The 23,147-nt window shown below is 35.4% G+C and overlaps 1 protein-coding gene across 2 annotated transcripts in view; it reads right to left on the reverse strand.

The window, feature by feature from the left end:
- Positions 1-23,147, reverse strand: part of GPHN (gephyrin) — a 757,059-nt gene that overhangs the window by 229,435 nt on the left and 504,477 nt on the right. For both annotated transcript variants that reach the window (XM_027843732.1, XM_027843731.1), the window contains one exon: positions 19,498-19,632. In XM_027843732.1, coding sequence (XP_027699533.1) covers positions 19,498-19,632 — 135 coding nt within the window. The remainder of the gene's footprint in view (positions 1-19,497; positions 19,633-23,147) is intronic.

The following is a 23,147-nucleotide window of genomic DNA, read 5'->3' on the forward strand; positions in this document are numbered from 1 at the left end:
TTCCATATTACAGAAAAAGGGAAAGAGAACAAAGTCTTCAAACTCTAGGCTAGTAAGCTTTACTTTGATTTCTGAGCAGGGTTTCATGGAAGATGGTAGAAAAGGTGGTGATAGTGGTGTGATTTGCCTGCCATATGCTGCCTCTTCTCTCCCTTTCAGGATGCCGTGCTGCTTCAGTTAAACTTGTATGCCTGCCCTATGCAATGTCTTACACTTAAGGATAAAAAAATCAACTTCACAAGTATAAGATAGGAGAGGCATGGCTATAGAGCAGTTGTTCTGAAAAGCTCTGTGGGTTTTAGTGGACTTCAAAATTCAATATGGACGAGCCGTTTGATATGTCAGCCAAAAAAAGCTAATGTAATCTTGGGCTTCATGAAGAGTGGCATAACTTCTAGGAATAGAGAAATGATGGCAATAAAGTAACCTGTTCTTGTCAGTTTTCATCTGGAGTATTGTGTTCATTTCTAGGCACCAATTTAAGAAGGGCCTTGATCAGCTGGATAACGTCCAGAGGAAGCAAACCAGGATGGCATAGGGCATGGAATCCATAACACATAGGGATTGGCTGAAAGAATTTGGGATGTTTGGCCTGGAGAAGAGACGACTCAAGGGGACATGATAACTGTCTTCAAGTATTTTAAGGACTGTCATATTGAGGGGGATTTAGACTTGTTCTGGTTGGCCTTGGAGGGAAGAACCAGGAGTAATGGGGGAAAGTTACAAAAAGACCAATTTAGGCTGGAAGTCAGGAGAAGCTTCTTAACTATTAGAGTTATCCAAAAGAAGAATGGACTATCTAAAGAGGTGGTAGGATCTCCATCCTTGGAAATTCTTTAAGCAGAGGCTGGGTGGGTGACCACTGGTTGGGTATATTATAGCTGGAATTCCTTTCATTATGGGGAGGGCTAGATGGGTGATAAGGTCCTTTCTAACTCTCAAATCTCCAGCTATGTTTTCCATTGTTTTGCTTTACATCATTCAACTGTTTAGGAGACCTTTTCCTATTTCCAAAAATAACAATTTTATACATAATATTCCACCATTCTATTTAGCTAAACATTGCCCTTAAATCTCATGAAAAAGGAAAACTGAAACATAATTGATTACACATTAGAGATGAGACCTTTCCTATATAAAAAGAGAAAGTTGGTAAGTCACCTTTGGTATCGCAACTCCCATGAGACATCTGCAGTGTTGCCATTCCATGCTCCCAATGAGCTTATTTGAGGCCAAAAGCCTCTGTGCTTCTTGAAGGCAAGAGGCAGACCAAAGAAGCCAGAGCATCCTTACCTTCAGCCCTCAAGATCTCTGTAAGCTGTAAAGGGTACCCTTTAGCAAAATTTATTAGGATATACAGTCTTATCCATGGGCTATTTCTTTCTGCTCTGCTGTGGCAGCTACCTTATTACAAATATCACCCATTTAGAAAGCAACTGCTGCTAAATGTAGGAAATACTATGGCCAGGAAAATTTGATCAATCTCCCCTTTACAATTATTCCTTCAAAATAGACTTGCTATTCATTATTTTGTTTTGGAGTCATATTGTACTTGTAGACTATAAAATTGATGACAGTTTAGATCACATATCATCATGCCTTATTTAAACTTTTTTTTTTTCTCCCAGTGCCTGGCAGAATGCTTTGCCATAGTAAAGCAGCTAGGTGGTGTAGTGGAGAGAATACTGGCCATAGAGTTATAGGAAGACCTGACTGATCCTGGGCAAGTCATGACCTCTTTTTGTCTCAGTTTCCTCATTTGTAAAATGGGAATAATAACAGACTCTACGTCCATGAGTTGTGTGTGGATAAAGTGAGATATTTGTAGAGTGCTTGGGAAACTTTAAAATTCTATACAAATGCTATTATTATTATTATTATTATATGCTCAGTAAATGTTTTTAGGAAAAAAACAGAATTTTTAAAGGTTCTATTTTTCACTTTATTTTATAAGTATAATTCCTGTTAAGTATGTCATAAACATTTTATCCAAGTTATAGTTGCAGAACAATAAAATAGACTTTTTATGCAAAAGGCATCATTCATTCATCCATCTTGACAATCTATTTTTTCCCATGTGAAGCAGTCACATTCATATATAGGTTTTTATTCTTATATATCTAACAAATTATCAAATGGAGATGGAATATTATGCATGTTTAAGAAGCAGAAATCTTTGAAAAGATTAATTAATATTTCTCATGAATATTTTAATAATATACCTTACATGTAATAGATATTTACTAAATACTACTTGATAATTTATATGTCTTAAAGCATGGAAATGTTTCATTTCCAAATAGTTAGTGAATGCACAATACAATCTATCTCTAACTTAAATATATCTCCTACATACAAATGGCCACCCAAGGACTGTTGGGCATAGAAACTCCTCCTTTTCCCCCCTTCTTTAGTTGGTATTTTTCTCCCTTCTCTCCTCATCCTCTTTGACAGTTGTCTGATGCTGTCCTCTAATCTCTCTCCCCCACCTTTTCACGTATCTCTGGGAATAGCCTGGGATGACAATCTATAGGCTTAGATTTCATATTGGTAGAGAAAGGGACTATATTTCTCTTCTCCCATTCCTAACAACCCTCTGTCTTTCATTGTTACTAGCTTCAACCCTGATCTCCCAGATAAGATTCTCTGTCTCTTTACTTTTTATCCAAAGGCCCTATTCTGTTCTTTTCTCAAGAGTATTCACTCCAGCTTTTTTGGGTAAATGGCCAAAATAACCTAAACCTGACTTTCCTCTTAAAATACAAGACTAACCCCAACCCACACCCCCAAAAATCCCCAAACTAAAAAACATACAACAAAAACTACTATGGAAGCATCAGATGATATTCTTATCTGATATCTGCAGTGAATAATGCCATTTAATAATATATATCATTTTAGACTATGAACTGGGGTTTAGAATCATCTCTCTACTGAGGCAATGGCTGGGCTGATTATTCAGAATGGGATCATGTTAGAATTTATAATTAAAGAACTGGATATTTCTAATGGGTTACCTTTCTACAACATACCAGTGAATTTAAAAACCATTTTTCTTATAAGAGATTTATTGGATCAAAGCCATTAAATTCTACTAACAGCTTTCATTCTAAATTATACTATTCCTTGTAGTTCTACTTCCCTATATTCCTAAAACTGGCAGAAAACTCCAGTGGATAACAACAATCAATATTTCATTTAGCAGAAACTGACATGGCCTAAATGAGAATGTCTTTAAATGAAAACTGAGCACTTTTGGTGGATAATCCACCTGCAGGCATGAAATGTAAAATATTAAGGAAATATGATGGTACTTACTCTATATGCAGTGGAAACATAATTAAGAAGGGAGAGCTAATGAGATGATCAAGCCTGATTTATTTATGTGAAAAAAACAGTATCTAATGTTGAAGCTTTATATGATTTTGGATACATGACTGTTTTAGTAACTATCAGGTATGATCAATATGGGATAACGTCAAATGCAACTTCCTCCTGAATTGTATGCAGATAAATTCATGAGGGACTTGAAATTGATCTATTTCTGTTACACATATAAATGGCTGGGAATCAATGGGCTGAATTCTACACACTATGCATAAAAGTAGAGTGAAGAAAATCACTAGTTTTAATCAGGAGCCTCTGCTACTGTTAACACATATTGTCTTTCCAATTCTAATAGGTCCTATACATGGGAAAGCATCATATAAAAAATAAAATGTTTTCACTAAGAAAGAATGTAGATCTTTAAAAAAAAAAGTGCCTCAAACTGAAGGAAAACATTTTTGCATTTCATATATTTTTTTTAATTCAGAAGCTCTATTAAACATGACCAATAATCATTTCTGGCTTGGTATATCCTGTCAGTAAGACTGATTTTCCACATACCAAATTCCATTTGTAAAGGCAGGTTTCAGAGCAGAAATTAGGCATTTCAAAATTTAAGTTGTGCTTAGTTTTTATGATGAGCATAGAGTTTTAAATATTCACTAATTTCCTAAGGGAAATATGGATATTATCATGAATAAGGTTTTCACTTTCTCTAATTATTATCTGGAAAGGCAGAGGGGAAATTTATCGGATGACAAAGAAGCACAAATGAATATAAAATTTTGTTGCATATCAAATAGTAAAGCAACTTGTCCAAAACCTTCCTAACCACAAACCCATAAGTAGAATATATATAGGATATAAGAGAATAACCATAAAGCATAACTGAACTTTTGGGTGGAAAATCTTAAATTTTATTTTTGCTTATCAATCAGAACGAACACAAACAGCAGTCAATAAAAGACTAAAGTAAATTAAAGGAATGAGATTAGAAAATATCCAACCATTCTTTTTTGGCCCAGATCTATAATTTCAGCAGAATAAATATCTCCTGGTGTGGAAACTTCACCAATGTAGTTCAGCAACTTGTGTGTAATTTAAAGTCTTAAATATTTGACTGAGGCACTGAAAGGGTCAGTGACTTACAAGAGTCATACAGAGAGTATGTGTCAGAGATAGAACTTGAGCTCAGATCTTGTCTCTTAATAGAATGCAAGTTCCTTGAGGGCAGGGACTACTTTGTTTTCATCTTGTCTAGCAAGAATATAGTACAAAGGTTCATAGTGAAATCTTATTGATCATTAGATAATTTCTGACCTCAAAGCTGTCTCTTATTTAGTCAATACAGTGAACTAATACATTTCTATATGGAAGGAAAGCATGTGTAATATATAGGTTAGATCACAATCAGTCCCTAGTTCCAGAATCTAGGAACACAAAAAGATCTTTTTTAAACCATGTAATAAGCAAGAAGGTAAAAATTAGGATGCCTTGTTTTGGAATATATATTAGAGACAGTGTCACTTAAGCAATAAAACCTTGATTTTCTATGAGTTAATCTTCAAAATTTTTTTTTGTTAATAGGTTTGTATAAATTTTAAGGTCTAGAAATATTGTTATAATGTCAACAAGGAAACCCCTTAGTTTCAACCATTTAACTTACAAAGCTTTGTGTGAGTACATTCTGGTTATTACTTATGGTACTTCGAGTATAACATGCACAAAATATACTCTTCAGTCACTCAGTGTCCTGACATTCTACCATGAATAAGACCATATTTCTCTTCTTAAAGAAGCTAGTATAATAGCTTAGGTGAGAAGCAATAAGGGCCAGAACTACGGTGGCAGACATTTTGGATGGAGAGAACAGGATGACTAAAAGAAATACCACAGGGTTAGAATCAGCCAGATTTTGTAAGAAATTATATATGGGTAGTAAGGGAGAAGGAATAATGAAGAATGATCCCAAAGTTATGAACCTGGGTGACTGAGAGCATGGTGGCACTGTCAAAGAAATAGGGAATTTTGGAGGAAGGGAGGTTTTAGTGGTAAACATGATGAGTCATTAAATTGGAGGATGGTCTTTTTTTTTTCTTTTACATATCTTGGCCAGTTAATTCAATAGTTTATAGTATAAGGACAATGTGGACAAAGTCACAGTTTCTGTTCCCAAAAAGAATCAACTTCCAGAGAGAAAAGTCATTTGTGGCCAAAGATGGTTCTCTAAATCTCACTAGTAATTTTGTAAATCATGTTATTATCTAGAAGTGGCCATCATCACTATAGGAAAAACTCAAAAACTAATGCCATCCTGATGACAGGTTTGTAGTGCTCCTGTTGTGTAGAACACAACAGAGAAAATACTTTTCTTTTCTTTCTTTTTTTTCCAGAATGGTTCTATTATCCAAAGGTCAACAGTAAAAATCTATTGGGGGCTGCAGTGCTATATTTAGTTTGAATAAGATATTGAATACTGGTAATTATATGTATATATCCTTCATGCAAAATATTTAAATAGACACAACTCTTAATGATGATGCAGATTTTGCTGCAATTATACACTACTGGAGCTTAAATTTTCTTCCTAAGGGGGAATAGAAATTGCTTGCTGTTTGGTTCATACATAAAAATCCTACAACAAAATAGTTTTATTCTAACAATTATGTCACAAGAAAGTATGTGGTACTTTTTTTTTTTAAAATTAAGCTTCATATACCTAAGAAGAAAGGGGGAATCTTATTCAATGAATTGGCCTGATTTTTTCATAAAGTTTATTTTAATAAGGTCTGGAGGGAATAAAGAATTAAATAGTGATTTTGGGTTTCCTGTTGTGGTCATTATTTTATACTTCAAGTCTTCTGGTTTTGTTTCTAATTTAGATGCTGATACTGTAATCAAAAAAAAAATCATGGCTCATTTAAGCTGTGAATCAAGCAGATTTTGACACAGGATTTATCTGTAAGAAAATTCTCTTCAGGGAAATTTTTTTAAGGTGACTGCCACTGTTTTAGAACTTGAAACTACTCTTCTTGAAGAAAAGCTGATACTATGTGGCAGTTCTGGCTTAAATAGGCTGTCATTTGAGGTAGTGAACAAGAACAATGAAAAGCTCATGCCTAAAAGATTCCTCAGTGCACTTGAAAGCAAGGTCACTGAATACTATTCATCTTGTAGATTACCTTGGGAGAAATACCTAATGAAAAAGAGAGACAACTGCTCCATGCAACATCACATATTGCTCTTTTTGGTAATGCTTAGCAAGCAGATGTTTGCTGAGAGTAAGGCCAGACTATAGAGAATTCTCTGTGGAAGATGATATATGGCCTCAGTGAAAGAAAGCAGTCTGTCTTTACTATCCATGTGGTTGGGACAAGTCAGATTTCCAAAAAGTTCTTTTTCTAGACAGTTTCTTCACAGGACAATAATGAGGAAGATATAACTACTTTTGGAAGTATTCCACCAACTTAATTTGTTAGAAAGTTCTAGCTGTTTCTCTGGCATATAAATATCCCCACAGCTTTGAGATGCTTAGGCTGTTTATTAAAGAGTACCTCACAATTCACTGCAAGAGAGTTGGAAATAGTTGGGCCTGGGGTGACTAAATAGCTGAGGTGGTTGTTGAGGGTAAACAGGAGAGAATCTTCACAAAGAGACTTCCTATTTCAGGGTGGAAGGATATTTGACAGATTTGGATGTAATGCTTAGTTCTCTCTTTCATGGGTGTGCACATGCTAGTGTGAACACTTGCGGGGTAAGAAGCCGTGGGAATTAGGTGCTCTGAAATTAGGTGGGTTTGGAAGGGGAGGCACCAGGGCAGGGATGATCTCAGGGAGAAGGTCAGCATAACAGTATTGCACTGAGTTACAGTGTTAGAGAAGAGGGAGATAGCAATTCCTCCTCTCCTTCTTGGGAGGTGAAAATATTGAGAAAGGGGGAAAAGTGGGAGAATCTGGCATGGATCCAAGTAGGTATACTAAACTTCATTTTTAGGTTGTACAATGTTTTACAGATATGATGCTATACCATAGACAGAAGGATGTTTTGAAAGGTTTTTTTGGTCTGTAAACTTAACATGTGTTTGGGCAGACACATGTATTTATGGGCCTGATCTTGAATATACATTTACTAGTACATTGGGGTCAACTTGGATTGGAAAGCATTTTTAAAATCTTTAGCAAGTTGCCAAGAGCTTAGAAAAAATAATCAGTTTTTTGAGTATGTATATGTAGGAGTGGGAGTGATGGTGTGGCCAATGAAGTAGAGTCAACAGCTTCAATGAAAAGGAAAAAAAAAACAAGAAATTCAAGGCTTTGAATTATTGATTAGAGTGATGCTTTGGATTGGGAACTAAAATTTTATAAAAATGTATGCTATAAAATTTCAGCTTCCTTATTTTTCTTACCTAGGATTACGTTTCAAAATCATTCAATTGGGTAGAAGATTATATCAGGTTAATAAATTTATGGATCATGATACGAACTTTTCTATACAAGGAACTTCTCTCTGCCCAGGGACCATGGGAAATAGATGAGATCACCAAATGAAAAGTATTTAAAAAAAAAAAAGAGCAATACAAAAGGGGTCAAGTACAGAGTCCTCAGGAACATCTACATTTAGAGGGTGGGAGGATGTGAAACAAGTGAAGGAGGCAAAGAAGAAAGTTAGAGGCAGGAGAAGCAGGAAATTACAGTGTCATACTATGGAGAAGTAAAGGAGGAAAAAGGATAAAAATAAACTGAATTAGGACATTATTAGTATCCTTTGAGAGAACAGTTTCAAATAAAGCAATGGGAACAAAAGCCAGGTTACATGGGGTAATATGAAGAAAAGTAAGAATTTCTTTCGAATTTGGCGGTAAAAGGGAAAAGGGAAATAGAATACTAGCTTTAGGTGGCATAAGGATCAAAGGTAACTTCTTTTTGGAAGTTAGAGTATAACACCACACATTTCTAAGAGGAAGTAGTGGTATCTTTTTTATAAAAAGATTGAAAATGCGTGAGGGAGGAAGAAGATTCTGAAGGAAGAAACATGACGGGATGGGATCACTGAGTCTTATATATTCATTCACGAAGGCCAAGCAGGATCTCTATTTAGAAATACTGCAAGCAATTAGTTTGAATATATACTTGAAAGTAATAAAAATGGAATTTCTTTAAAAATATTTTAAAATTCCTTAGTCAAAATGAGCCTTTTCCTACCAAATCAGCCTGAAATACAGAAGTTTTATTGTAACATCTCATTTATTATTGCAACATCCTAATGAGACTGATTGATGTAACAAGTATCCCCTTTTTAGAGATAAAAATGATAGCTCACATTTATCTAGTATTTTAAGGTTTACAAAGCCTTTTATGGAACATCTCATTTGATTCTCAAAAATGTACAATGAGGTAGATACTACGATTATTATTGTCTCCTTTTTATGGATGACTTATGTAACTTATTCCACTTAAGCTTCACAAAAGTCTTATGAGAGAGGTAGTTCAGGTATTACTGTTTTCATTTTGCAGGTGAGGAAAACGAAGCTCAGACAGGTTAAGTGACTTGTCCACAGTCACACACAGTCATACTAGTAGATACATAGCACTTTAAGGTGTGTGATATGTTTTACAAATACTATTCTCATTTTCCTCCTCATAACCACCTTGGGAAGTTGATACTATTATCATCCCCATTTTAAAGATGAGGAAGCAATGTCAAACAGAGGTTAGATGACTTGCCTGGGGTCACATGGTTAGGAAATATCTAAGATCAAATTTGAACTGAGGTCTTCCTGACTCCAGGTCCAGTGCTCCAGCTGCTGTGCCACATCACCGCCAGAATTTCAAAGGATTGGAATCCAAACTGCACTGACTTCATGTCTAGCATTCTTTCTTCCATATGATAACCTCTCTAGATGGAGAAACTAAGGCTCAAAACATCATATGATTTGATAAATTAATCTTTTGCAAAGTTGGAATAAACATCTGAACCTGTTTTCAGAATTCTCTATGTCTATTGCTGCCTAATTTGTATACAATCACAAATTATATTGGTAGTAGTGTGAAGGATGGAGAGAAGAGATTGAAATATGGTAATGAGTTAGGATATTATTTAATAGTACAGGTGAGAGGTAATTAAACCCTAAGTTAGGATGGTGGCATTGTAAATGAAAGGAGGATAGATATACAAAGGGATGGTTATACTCTTCATTTCACCATCACCATTAACTGTCATAATACAGAACTCTGGAATTCTTCTGATCATACACTCTTATTATTCCATCTCTCTCTGGGCTTCACTCTTCTTATACTTATTTTCTGTCATTATCTTTCCCTCCATTTACTCCATTACTTAGTCATCTCCCAGTCCATCATCCCCGCTCTCAACTCATTTTCTTCCCTTTGAAATCTTGAGTATCTAGTAAACCAGTTTAAATATACATTGTCCTGTATTCCTGAATTCCTTCTCTCTTGTTCTGTCACTATCCATGCCTTACCAATCACAAATCCTGAGTTACCCTCTACATGCGTAAACTGAAGAAAATCACACAACTATGCAGGCAAGGTCCACTAGGCCTTCACTGCTCTGGGTCAATCCTTTTATTTTTTAGTAACTGATGCTATTTTACACTTGACAGTAGCAATTCCTGAACGTCTTTCCTTATACCTCCTATACTATTCCTTCTTCCCCTTGTAACCTTCATGCCCCCAACAGAAGACCTCACTTCTTACTTTACTAAGAAAGTAGAAGTCATTTATTGTGAGTTTCCATTTCTTCTTTATCCCAAAACTTCAAAATTCAACATCATTCTCCACTCTTCCCTTCTTTACTGTAGGCTCTGATGAAGTTGCCCTTCTCATCAAGACTAATCTCTTTAGTTATGCCTTTGACTCCACTCCTTCCTGTTTCCTTTGAGTACATGTTGCTTTATTTCTACCCCCTCCAATCCATCTTTAATTTTCAGTCTTCCTGTCTATTGCCTCTTTCCCTGCTGCCTAGATCTGGGAAAGATCCCAGATCTTTCTCTATTCTTAAAATATCTTCACTTAACATTACTATACTCTCAATGCATCTTCTTATAGCTCTTCTCTTTTTCACAGCCAGACTTTTAAAAGGACTAATAGTCTTTTCCTCCATTTCCTCTCCATCTACTCATTTCTTAATCCCTTTTATCATTTGGCTTCTGGCTTTACCACTCAATTGAGATTGCTCTTCCCATGGTTACCAATGATCCAAGGAATAGCAATGGCCTCTCCTTAATTCTCATCTTTCTTGACCCCTCTGCAGCATTTGATACTCTTTCTTTTCTCAGTTTTTGTTGTCTTCTTCTGGTTGTAAGTTTTGACCTTCTTTGTCACCAAAGTAAGATAGTATAGTCTGACTCTTTTTGCGCTGCTTGATCCCAGCCAATTACTTGAGTTTTAAACTCTTTGTTAAGGTAAAAGTCTGCTTCCAATGTGGACAATGTACTGTTCCAAGCTTCAGGGGTTTGTACAGTTGTTTTCAGAGCTACTTCTAGGGACCTGAAAATTTTCAGTTCTTCCAAGGTGCTATGATAAGGGGCAAGGTGTTTCCTCTCTACTGCCACAACAAGCTCCACCACACCAGCATTCCTCCTCACCCCAGGACCGCCCCTCAGAACTGTGACCCAGATCCAAACACTGGTAAAGCAAGAGATTCCTGCCTCAGCACTGGCAAAGAGATCCCTGCAATCCCGCTTTGATCAGCCACTTGATTCCCCCTCAGTCTGTGGGCCTGAAGCTCAGGAAACAGCCGCAGCCCTGGGGGCAGCTGAGATCTAGCTCCTTCTCTCACCGCAGTCAAAGACTTTTCCCACTGACCTTCCAAGTTGTCTTTGGCATTCGTGGGTTGAGAAGTCTGGAAATCGCCACAGGTACCTATGATTTAGTCCTCTGAGGCCTGCTCCAGGGTCGCTGCGGCCTGTGTGCCCATGCCAAACTGCGCTCCTCTCCCCACCTGGCGTGACATACCTTTCTGATCAACCATCCAGGCTGTCTTTGGCTGGAAATTTGTTTCACTTTGTCTTTTTGTGGGTTCTGCTGCTTTAGAATTTGTTTAGAGCCATTTTTTATAGGTATTTGGAGGGGTTTGGGGGGAGAGCTCAAGCAAGTCACTGCTTTCCCTCCACCATCTTGGCTCTGCCCTTTCTCAGTTTTTGTGATACTGCTCTCTTCACCTACCAGTCTAATCACTTTCTCAGCTTTCTTGGCTGGATTGTCATCAGTGTCTCCATAGCTAAGATTGTTCCCTAAGGATTTCACCTGGACCCACTTTTCCTCTCATTCTACATTCTCTCTCGTGGTAATCTCATCAGTTCTCTCAAGTTCAACTGTCTTCTCCATGTAGATGACTTCAGATCTATATATGCACCAGTACTATCACTCCCATATTATAAGCTGCTTTTTGGACATCTTCATTTTGATGTTTTGTGATCATTTAAAGTTCAACACATCCAAAATAGAAAGCATTCCTTCATTTCTAAAACCATTCTCCTCCAAACTTCCTTATTTTTGTCAAGGGTACCACCATCCTTCTAGGAACCTAGGTTCACAAACTAGGCTTCATCCTTGACTTATCCCTTTCCCAAATATCCAATCAGTAATGAGATCTTGTTGATTCTACTTCTATAGTATCTCTCTCATATGTTTCCTTTGCTTCCACACATAGCCACCATCCTGGTTGTACCTTTATCACTTCTTCCACAGACTATTAGACTCTCAGTTTCTGCTTTCTCTCCTCTCCCATTCATTCTCTCCATAGCCACCAAAATAATTTTTAAAAAGAATAATCCAATATTATTATTCTTCTGCCCAAGAACTCTCAGTGGCTACCTACTGCCTGTAGGATAAATGACAAATTCCTCAGGTTGGTACTTAAAACATTTCATAATCTAGTCGTAACCTTTCTTGTTACACATCATTCCCTTTTATTCAAGCTGAGTTCTAGACAAACCAGCTTAGTTGATATTCCCAGAAACTGCCATTCCATCTTTTGCCTCAATACCTTTGTAGATTCAAGGTTTAGCTCTTGTATCAGATTACACACACACACACAAAAAAAAATCCTTCCTGATTCCCCTGAGTTGTCAGAGCTTTCTCCCTTCTCACATAAATATCTACTCACATGTTGCATTTCTCAGTAAAATGTATGATTCTTAAAGGCTGTGACTGGGTTTAATTTTGTCTCATATACCCAATGCTTAGCATTGAGCTTTGCACATAGTAGACTGGATGTAAGAAAAGTTGCTGGACTAGAATCAATAGGCCTTGGCAATTGATAAGTATAAACAACTTTTCCCAGAAAGAAACTGAATAGAGACCTAGGATCATAGCTTTTAAGGATGGCAGCCTTAAGAGAACGGTCTAAAATTTTTTTTTTAAAGGATAGCAGAGACCTAAGTATGTTTGTAGGCTGAAGGAAGGAACCTGTATGATTAAGACCTTAATTAGTTCCTATCTCTTAGTAGTCTCAGCCTCTAGAACTCAGAACTTGGTTAGAGGATACACATTTCAGGGACTAGGCAGACCCTTTTCATGGACTATGCCATTCTTGGTTCTTACCTTCAATCCAGAGTTTGAGCTGGAATTTTCTCTATGAATATTCTGAGATACGGTGATGACTTGGGGGTAGGTGGGAGAGGTGAATTCCCTGGAATGGTGATAGTCTTCACAGGACTATTTCCTATGAGCAATCATGATATGGCAGATAAAAGGAGACTCTAGGGAGAAACAATTATGGCTACCATTGTTCCAAGGGACACCCTGTTGAGCTCAGCAGGAGCCTCTAAGACTATTCCAGGGTATAAGGATAAAATCCACACATGAATGTGGGAAAGAAGGAAAGACAACAGCACAAGAAAGTTTTTCTATATACTGCAACACGATATCAGGCAGGCACCTGTGAGTCACAGTGAGAACGAATAATCCTTGGTAAATGTCAAAATGTACTCACTCTGGTATTCCAACAATAAATATGGAGAAATAGAGTTTTATTGGTAGTTACTTCAGCTATGAATCCTGGAATTTCCATTCTCAATTCAATCAATCATTCATTAAGTACCTATTATTTGCCTAGTAGTAATATAGGTTCTATGACAAATATTAGGCTAATAAAATATTGTTCAATCTTTTTCTCATTATTGTAAAATAATGTTGAAGGCTTCAGCATTTTTAATACTTTTGTTACGATGACATATTTCAAATATCCTTGGACGAGTCTTTCTTAATTTTATATCAAATGAGATAATAAATACGAAGAGCTTTGCAAACTCAGAAGCACTATAATAATGCTTTTATTGTTGTTATTATTATTCCAATCTTATCTATCTTTTACATTTTGTTTTTTGATCTCTGAGACCTCAAGGATTCAAGTTCATATCAAAGTTAATCTCTTTATGAGTCTAAGACCATTGCAAATTTGCATCCTTGCAGTTTCTTTCAGCCACTCTAATGAATTTGCACATAGAGGGTCTATAATCTCCCCACTTCAGTTCATCCCCAGTTATTTCCCAAGCATCCTTTAATATGTTAAGGTCTATATTTTTACATTAGCGACTAGAAGAAGCAAATGAAGATCAATGTACATAATAACACAGCTCAATGAGTTACTTTTTGGCATAGTAGAAAAGTATTAACTGAGAATATCTTCTAGGCCTCAGAAGAGTATTTAGTTGAGTACTATGAGCTTCCATGGTACAATAAGTAGGAAACTTACATGTATTTGAAACTTTTGCATAGCAAATAGTTCTTTATATACATATACTGCTGAATACTTATGCAATCTTACACACTAAGATTCATAGTACTTTAAACTAATGTGGAATGTTAGCAGAAATGTAGCCGTGCCTTTAGGGCTAAAAATTTTAGTGCTTTGCATAACTTGTTCTTCATTATTTACTAGTTTATGATTTCATGTTGGTTCCTTAAAGGAGACAAATTCTAATTTTAATGAGTGGCTTTTAATTTACCACTGTACCAATAAGCATGAAAACAGAAACATTCCTTTTCATCTGTATTATCTCTGCTTGCAGCCCTACTTTGTGCTGGAGTGTGGTACAGTAGAAAGATCTCTGACTCCACAGTCAAAAGACCTAGGTTCAAATCCTGCCTCTGATAATTTCTACCTGTGTGAATTTGTGCACTGTGTCCTCATCTATAATATGAAGTGGTTAGGCTATATGGCTTCTGAGATCCTTTTTAGTTTAGATCTATGTTTCTATATGGGAGATGGCTACTTCGCTGTTATTTTCTGGATTAGCGCTTAGACAAATGAAATGACAATCCTAAATATAATGGGGTGTTTGTGTAAGGAAAAATGGCCTTATTCCTTTTCATGCTGAATCTGTCCTTTATCTTAAAGTATTTCCCATAGATCACTGCTTAAATAAAACTGAAGATATAAACCTTTAGCATGAAAATAGAACAGAAATAAAAGCAAATTCAAAATTATTATGGGTGATTGTTGTGGAGTTAAAAATTAACCATTCTAGGTAAATACAATTGCAGTGACTGTGATATAAACTGACTCCTATATCAAGTCTAAACTTTAGTCATTCACAATTTCTTTTGCATATATGAATAAAAGAAGTGACTAAATAATTGGGCTGTTTTATTTTAGGAGGGGCTGGTAATGTTTTCTTTAAGGGTCATTTCTGAAGTACAGTTTGCTTAATGACAGATAATATCTGAGTATACCAGAGAATTTAATGCCCCCTGTTAACTCATAGTGATAGTTTCTGGATAATATTATGAGACTTTATTCCTTACTAAGTGGGTGACATACAAATAACTTTGAAGATTATTGTCAAGGATATGTATTAAGAATGATACTCACTAACAATGGCTGCTAAAAGATAACTTCTTTTTAGGAAATCTTTAGGCATAGTTGCTAACTGGCAAGAATACAGAGAAATTTATATTAGCAGTGGTTGCCTAGCCAAGTCTGACTTAATGGGTTCAAAATCTAATTTCAGATGTCTACCTTTTAAAATTTTTATTTGAAACTAAAGAGTTTATGGCTTTTCCTGTGGAAAATAATCTTCTTGAAAGATTTAAATTTCAATATGAACAATGTACTTACAGGTCTCACAAATTAAGGCAACCCTAGTGAGAGCTTCTTTTGGAATACCTCAAATTATGGATTATTATTTTGGGCCTTTTCTTCACCAAGACAGAAACCACTGTGGTAACTAATTTTTATGATTTCTGAATTGGCTCTTTCAACAGCGAATTATTTTTTTAAAAGATGACTCTTGGAGAGTGAGAAGATTAATGGATGGAAATCCCATGAGCTTCTGGACTTAATATTGTAATAAGGGAAAGAAAAATGTGCTACGTTTCATATAACCATTGGCTGAGAAAATGTAACAATCTTATCACCTATGGTAGAGGAATGATCTTAAATCTAGAGTCAATAAATCATGGTAGGTAAAATTTCGTATAAGAACCATCTTAACTTTTTTCTCAGTGGTGCTGTTTCTTTCTGTTTCTTATTCTGTCTACATAAAATAAGCTTTGTACTTAGGAATCCAAACAGTTTGGAACTGAAGAAAAATTAACAGAAAAATAACCACATAACATTATTTTTCTACGTTCTCAACATGTGTGGAACACATTCATTCAAAAATCAATTTTTAAGTTGTCATTAAACAAAAAAGATTGAATATAATTATAATGCCTTCATAATAAGGAGCTTAGATGACAGCTCACAAAACACAGGTGTAAATACAATTCAAGCAGCAATTGTAATGCAGGGGACCCATGAAAGAAAGAACTCCTTCCTTGTTAGAGATAAAATTCCCTTACAAAAGGATTTAAGAATGTTTTCTGAAATTTTCCTTGGGGGCCCATGGAAAAAATCTTTCATAGACCTTCCTTTAAGAGATTATATTTGGTTTCATATTAAAAATGTGAATTTAAGGCACAAACGCCATTATGATATTTCTCCTTCAATATTTAAATTAGTTGTCCTTCACAATACCCATGTAAAAGCAATCCATTTTCCAAACAAGGACCCTGAAGTACCAGATGATAACTTGCTTAAGAATCACCAGGCAAAGGGGCAGCTAGGTGGTGCAGTGGATAGAGCACTGGCCCTGGACTCAGGAGGACCTGAGTTCAAATGCGGCCTCAGACACATAATACTTAATAGCTGTGTGACACCTGGGCAAGTCACTTAACCCCCATTGCCCAACTAAAAAAAAAAAAAAAGAATCACCAGGTAAATCAATAACAGAGCCTGGTGTTGATGACCATTAATAAATGCTTGTTGATTGACTGATTAAACTCTGTTACATGTTAGAGTATATTTAAATTGACAGTTGCATCTAATGAAACCACAGATGACATTGTTTCAGAAGTCCAGTACCAAGAGTATCACATGAAATAGAAAAACTAACTAGTACTCAAATAATTTTGTGAATAAGATGCCAAGAATCTCATGTACCTAAAAAATGTAGGATGTGGCCTGGTATATATAATAATTATAGTTTCTTAGGTATAATTCAGTGGATTTTTATGGTTTTTCTCTGTAAACTCTGTATACTGTATTTTCTGCTGTTTAAAAGTGAAAGGGTATATTACAATGCATTATGTTCATTCTTATTCAATATCAGGTGAGGAAGAGCTCATGTACAGTATATTTTATATTCTATACACAAAACAAGTTCTCTAATGAAGGTCAGGAGGGTTAAAATTGAGGACTGGTCAAACATATGTGGAAAATTCTATAATGGTTTTTCTTTTATCTCTATTTAACAGTATCCTAAAACCACTATACAAAGTACACAATGCACATATATTATATATGTGTGTATATGTGTGTGTATATATGTATATATATATTATTTTATGTTTCTAACTTAAAATTATGAACTGAGATGAAAATTTTTTTAATTGTTAAATGCCTGTATACCAAAATAATAAAAGCTAAATCAGACATATGAAGATATTATTATAATCAATGGATAAGAATGATTTTGGAAAATTGTCTCATAGGAGCTCTTACATGTGCATATACATACACATATATGTACATATACATTCTTTTGAATGTCTGAATTACAAAAAAAGAAAAAAAATTATAGAATAAGAGAAGAAACATAATAGTATCTTGCCTTCTGGGAACTTTATTGGTTATTTGAGTCATTAAGACTTCTTTAATCTTTCCACATTTCCTCTAATTCCACCAGCATTTCAATTATCTTTCCAATAGGAGCAACAGACCTATATTCCTTACTGGGTAGCATCTATGTTACATGTTTATTTGTAGAAAAACTTTAAGTTTTAGTTTTTATGCATAAAACGTTTTGTTTCATAAAGACATTGTTATCATTTATACCTGTATAGAAGCTATTTTAATTATACCACATTTTGCTTAAAAGTTTTTAAAACTTCTTATGGAGCATTTTAGTATCCGTGAAAACTTGTGTTCAACATTGTAAAGTGAACCTGACCTCATGTTTTAATTACTTCCCAAATTCAGTTTGCACAGTTGGAATGTAATCCCAGTGGGCTATGGATACTTTTGTTTTGAAACAGAGTTGTAAATAACATTTGTGTGTGTGGGCCTGGGACAAGTGGCTCCCCTGAGGTTTATCTGTAGGGAAGAATAAGTTCCCCCTAGAACACTATCATGAGGTTTCTACCTCCTTGTATGACTAGGAGGGTGTGTGTGTGTGGGAAGGGGCAAGAAGGGGTTGGTTGCTGAGGGAATGAACTATGCCTGAGGTGACTAATTTCCTGTTTTGGGACAAAGCCCTAGTTACTCTATGCTAGTTATGGTTCTATTTTGAAATAATTTAATTGATATGAGATGAGGATTTTCATTAAATTACATTTTTAAAGATGTATGTTTTCATTCAGTTTGAAATGCATTAGATTATCATCCAAATAAATATTTGTTGATTGTTGACTGATCTGAATAGCACAAACACATTTAACACCATACCTAAAGATGTACCTACTACTTTTATTCACGATTGATCCTTCTTATTAAAATTCTGAGATCCCAATTTTCTAAAGGCATCAGTTAATTTCAACTAATTTTAGAACAAACTAAAAACAAAGCTGTAAAACATTTTTTATATATGAAAAAAACACTGCTAAGAAATTGTACTGTGGGACATAAAAACAGCTAAAAATGCCCACACACATTTCTGATCTATTCTAGTCAAATCCAGAATTGGCATTCATAATGCTGACAAAAATACTGGAGTTGAGAAAGACAGTTGAACAGATCCCTGTGGGTTAATTCAATTTGCTGACAGAAAAAAAGTCATAGTATGAAAAATGGACTGTCAGACTCTTGCAATCATTTTAGCGATCCAACTAATCTATAACCATCATAATCAATTAAATAAGAAAGAATGTTACTTTTAGCCATTTGCTACCAGTCTGTTTAACATGTCCATATCAGCTACATCCAATAAAGAGCTTAAGGCTGATGCAGATCTTTAAAGCACACACTGATGCTAGGGAAGAAACCTTTAGGAGGAAGCAGTCATGGTCATTATTATGCTAGGTAGTCTATCCACCACATTTGCTAAAATATGAAATAGGCATATTAACAGAGTTAATATATTTTCTTATGACTACAGGATTGATTGAAATACAAATACTGAATAATAACTATCCCACCCCAAAGGTTGGCATTAAAACTTTCTTTCTAGTCAATTTAGACTTGTTTCCAAATACCAGGCAGCAACATTCCAAGTTGAATATGTTTGAAAGAAACTGGAATGATACTAAAGCAGGGAGCTACCCCAGCCTAGACTAGAAATGTGAATAGACTTGTTTTGTGAATGTACATATAGTCCTGTTATCCATTGGCTAAGAATATCTTCACCCTCCAGATGAAGAAAGAATTTCACATCTGCATTAGTAACAGTATATTATATCAGGTGATGTTCATAAATTATGTCTAAAAGCTAGGAACCACAGAAGTGATGTTCCTAGTTGTGACACAGAAGTGCAGATTTCCCACGATGTTTCTGTTTTCCTATTACTTTTTCAAAATTATAATTTGTGGAATAAGGTATGGGATTCAGCTTTCATTTCTCATAGTATAATTGTACATGTAAGCCAACCTTGGTCAGTTGAAAGGAAGTATGAGTCATTACACAATTACATGTTGGAGATGTGCCAGATGCAAAGGCACTGTGCTTACTTTTGGTGTTGGACAGGAAGCTGTGGAAAGGCGAGATGTAGCCTGGGCACGAGGAGATTCTGAAGGGGTAGTGCTGAGGGAGGCGGTATCTCTTGGGAGCACCTGAACACCACGGGAAATGATGGAATCTGGAATCTGAGCAAGACAGTCAGATATGATTAATAACTTGAAAGTACCTATGATTAAAACAACTATTAACATAGAAAATCTATGCCCAAACCCAATTTTAGGTCTTTATAATGTATAATTCATTCTACATTCACAGCCTTAGTGTTATCTGTTGGCAGTAATAATACAAATTCAATAATGTGGAATATGGTCTAAAGCCAACCTTGATAGATGAAAAGAAAATCTTTAAGTTCGAAAAAAAAAAACACTTACTAAAACAATATTCACTAGTTTTTCTCAAACTTACCAGTATAACAGAGACTGATGAAAATTTGCAAAATTATTTGAGAACTAGAATAATGTCTTTAAGGTCCTGGGCCTATAATAGGGTCACGAATGATTGCTACTGAGCTTGCTAACTTTCAGCTTCTATATAAGACAGCCCACAAGGTAAAAATTACATTACGCAAACACACATAACAAATTTCTAGTATGAAGAGAAACTAAAAGTATCCTCTGAGTAGAAGTTTGAGGAAATTAGTCATAGATATACAGCTGTAGGCAGCAGCATGGTGAAAATAGCTGAATGAGTACTGGCTTTGGGGAGAGATAAACAAGGTTCAGATCTCAGCTCTGCCTCTTATTATGTGACCTTGAGGAAACTGGTTAAGTTCTCTGAGCCTTGGTTTTCTTACCTGTAAGAAGAGGGGACTGGATGATTTCTATAGTTCTTTCTAACTTGAAATCTATGATCTACAACACTTAATAAACATGGACATTGCTGAAGGTATACAGCATCCACATGTGTAGAAGCAAAATTTGATTTGTCCCTATGAGGCTTCTGCCTTAATCTTGACTGAAACATAAATTTATACCACAACTAATTAAATCCTGAATTAAATCCTGTATTGTGCAACTTAATGCAATAAAGTCACAAAATCTGCTGAGGCAACAATGGGAATAAAGCAGCATACAATGTAATTACAACAAAGTACAGTGTCCTTCAGATATGCGCCAAAAACAGTCACACAGGAGGAAAAGAATCCGTAAAGGAACTGAGAAGAATCATTTAGAATGCAGGAACATAACTAAATGAGTAATATGTTAAAACATGGAGGAGCAGAATTTTCTAAAGAGAAATTGCAAAAAGTCCAATATTTATCAAACAAGTGTGTAGGAATTTATGAGTTGTTTCATGTTACCAAAAAAATCTGGAGAGAGAGTAGTGTTATTTTCAGTATGTCACTGGTTATCATGCCATCTTACATTTATTCACATTCCTTTTAAGTTTTCTGAGCCCACAGAAGAATCACAACTTCAACATTCTTTTCCTAGATCAATGATGAGAATAAGTATCAAGCTTCAACTTTATGTGACTGAAACTTACAAGATGCATTTGTATTCCATAAGGACTAGGAAGCTGTACGTATGGAAATCTCTTTTACAACAATAATTATCCTCTTTCGTGAGAAAGAGAAATCAAGGTCCCAAATTCCATTTGTTAAATTCAACTTGCAACTTATACTGATTATTTCCATATTCTTTATAGGATCATAGATTTATAACTGGAGTAAATCTCAGAGGCATCTAGCCTAATGCCTTCATTTTATAGATGACAAGATGGAGGCCCAGGAATGTTAAGCTGCTTATGGAGAACAATATTACTAATTTGTACTTTTGCTTTTCTAATTTCACTCAAAACAAGGAAAAAGACATTTTTGATTTCCAGTTACAAGCCAGTGGGAAGAAAAAAACTGGGTTGAGAAGTAGGAGACCTAGATCCCCACTCTACCTGAAGCTGAGTAGCTCACTGTATAAATGGGATATCCATATCTATTCTGAGAGTCAGATGGCATAGTGGAAAAAGAGCTGGCTTCAGGATCAGGAAAACCTGGGTTCCTCTGCCATATCCTGGCTTTGTAACCCAGGTCAAATTGATAAATATCTTAGTGCTTCACAAAATCTTTTCAATCTCTACGTTTCAGAGAAGGCACCAACCTGCATTGGTAGAGGGAGTTTCTTCACCAGGAATTTCTTATACTTATGGAATTATAGTGCTAGTCACTATCTCCTAATATTTATTGTATCTACCTCACAGAGATGTTATGACACTAAAACAAAAGAGTTGAAAATGCTTTAAAAAAATGAGAGCATTGTTCAAAGGTTAGCTATTATTATTAATTCTCCAGATACTATTTAGAATACACTTTTTGTTTATAAGAATAATACATATGGAATCATGTTAGAGCGTAATTCATTACTGACATAAATTCTTGTATGAGGACCCTACCACAATGTACTGTTTCAAAGGACAGGCAACTCAGGCCTATCAGGGGCCCATAGCCAAAAGAGTCACAGGGAATGGTCAGTGTTCCAGTGAGTCTTTAGTATACGGAAATACTTTTAGAAGATTTTGGTTACAGTCTGGGCTGAGAATTAAACACAAGAAGGAAAATGTGCTGGTTTGCCTTGGAAAATTAAAAACCTCAAAACATCTGCTGGAGTTCTCTCTGGGACAAAGTAAAGAAGCCAATATATTCTTGCTGTGCTTTATCAATAATTTATTAATAACTTTATCCTTCAAAGAGAGGAGGAATTAATATAGGAAATGTCTATCCTGGACCTGATATTGACCAGGAAAAACTATATGGTGGAGTTGAAATTAGAGTAAGTTGTGGGGTAGGAGGGAAAACAATCATTATTTTGTAGAGTTTGTGAAGTAGGAGAGTAAATATAGCCCTGGTCAGACATGTACTGTAGATTTTGAGAGAACAGATTCCAAAAGATTTAGCCAAAGGAAATATAATCATGGAGATCTGGGCTGTAGGCAATACATTTGTGAGAGCACTGAGGGAGTGATTTATACAGGGGAAGATAACAAAAGCATGGAAAAAATATTGGATCTTTGCTCTTTATTATCCATAAAAAAAGCATTAATTTGGTAGACCACCATGTCTCCTTAACGGCTCTAAATATATCTTCCATGCATACATCACAATTAGTCAATATTCTATGAAAGATAAAACAATAAAGACAAATTTGTTTGATGATCTTCTGATCTTAACATAAATAAAAAAATAGTGACATGTATGCTCGCCAAAGAGTTCAAAACAGTCATGAAAGAGATCCAGCCCAGAATCATAGTTGTAGAGAAATTTCCTGTAGATTGTGAGATCCTCCACATGTTTTATTTGTGGATGACACTATGCTTTATTGCGTCAAGTCCTGGAACGCTGTAGAGCCTCCTGATTGAGATCCATAATCATTCTAACAACAACAACAAAAATTTGGTCTGAATATTCACAGTAAGAAAAACCAAGTAGATAAAGAATTCCTGTTATTCAGGTTATAACAAGAAGTTAGATGGAAAACCTATAAAGCTCATCCATCCATATATACATATATATCATATGTATATAAATATACACACATATATTACATATATATATAGACACAACAGTCTTAGACACTGCAAATGGACACTGATTTGGGCTCAGAATTAAACACAAGAAGGAAAATGTGCTGGTTTGCCTTGGAAAATT

Source organism: Vombatus ursinus, unplaced genomic scaffold, assembly GCF_900497805.2.
Source record: "Vombatus ursinus unplaced genomic scaffold, bare-nosed wombat genome assembly UNPS02014926.1, whole genome shotgun sequence".
Classification (NCBI taxonomy): domain Eukaryota; kingdom Metazoa; phylum Chordata; class Mammalia; order Diprotodontia; family Vombatidae; genus Vombatus; species Vombatus ursinus.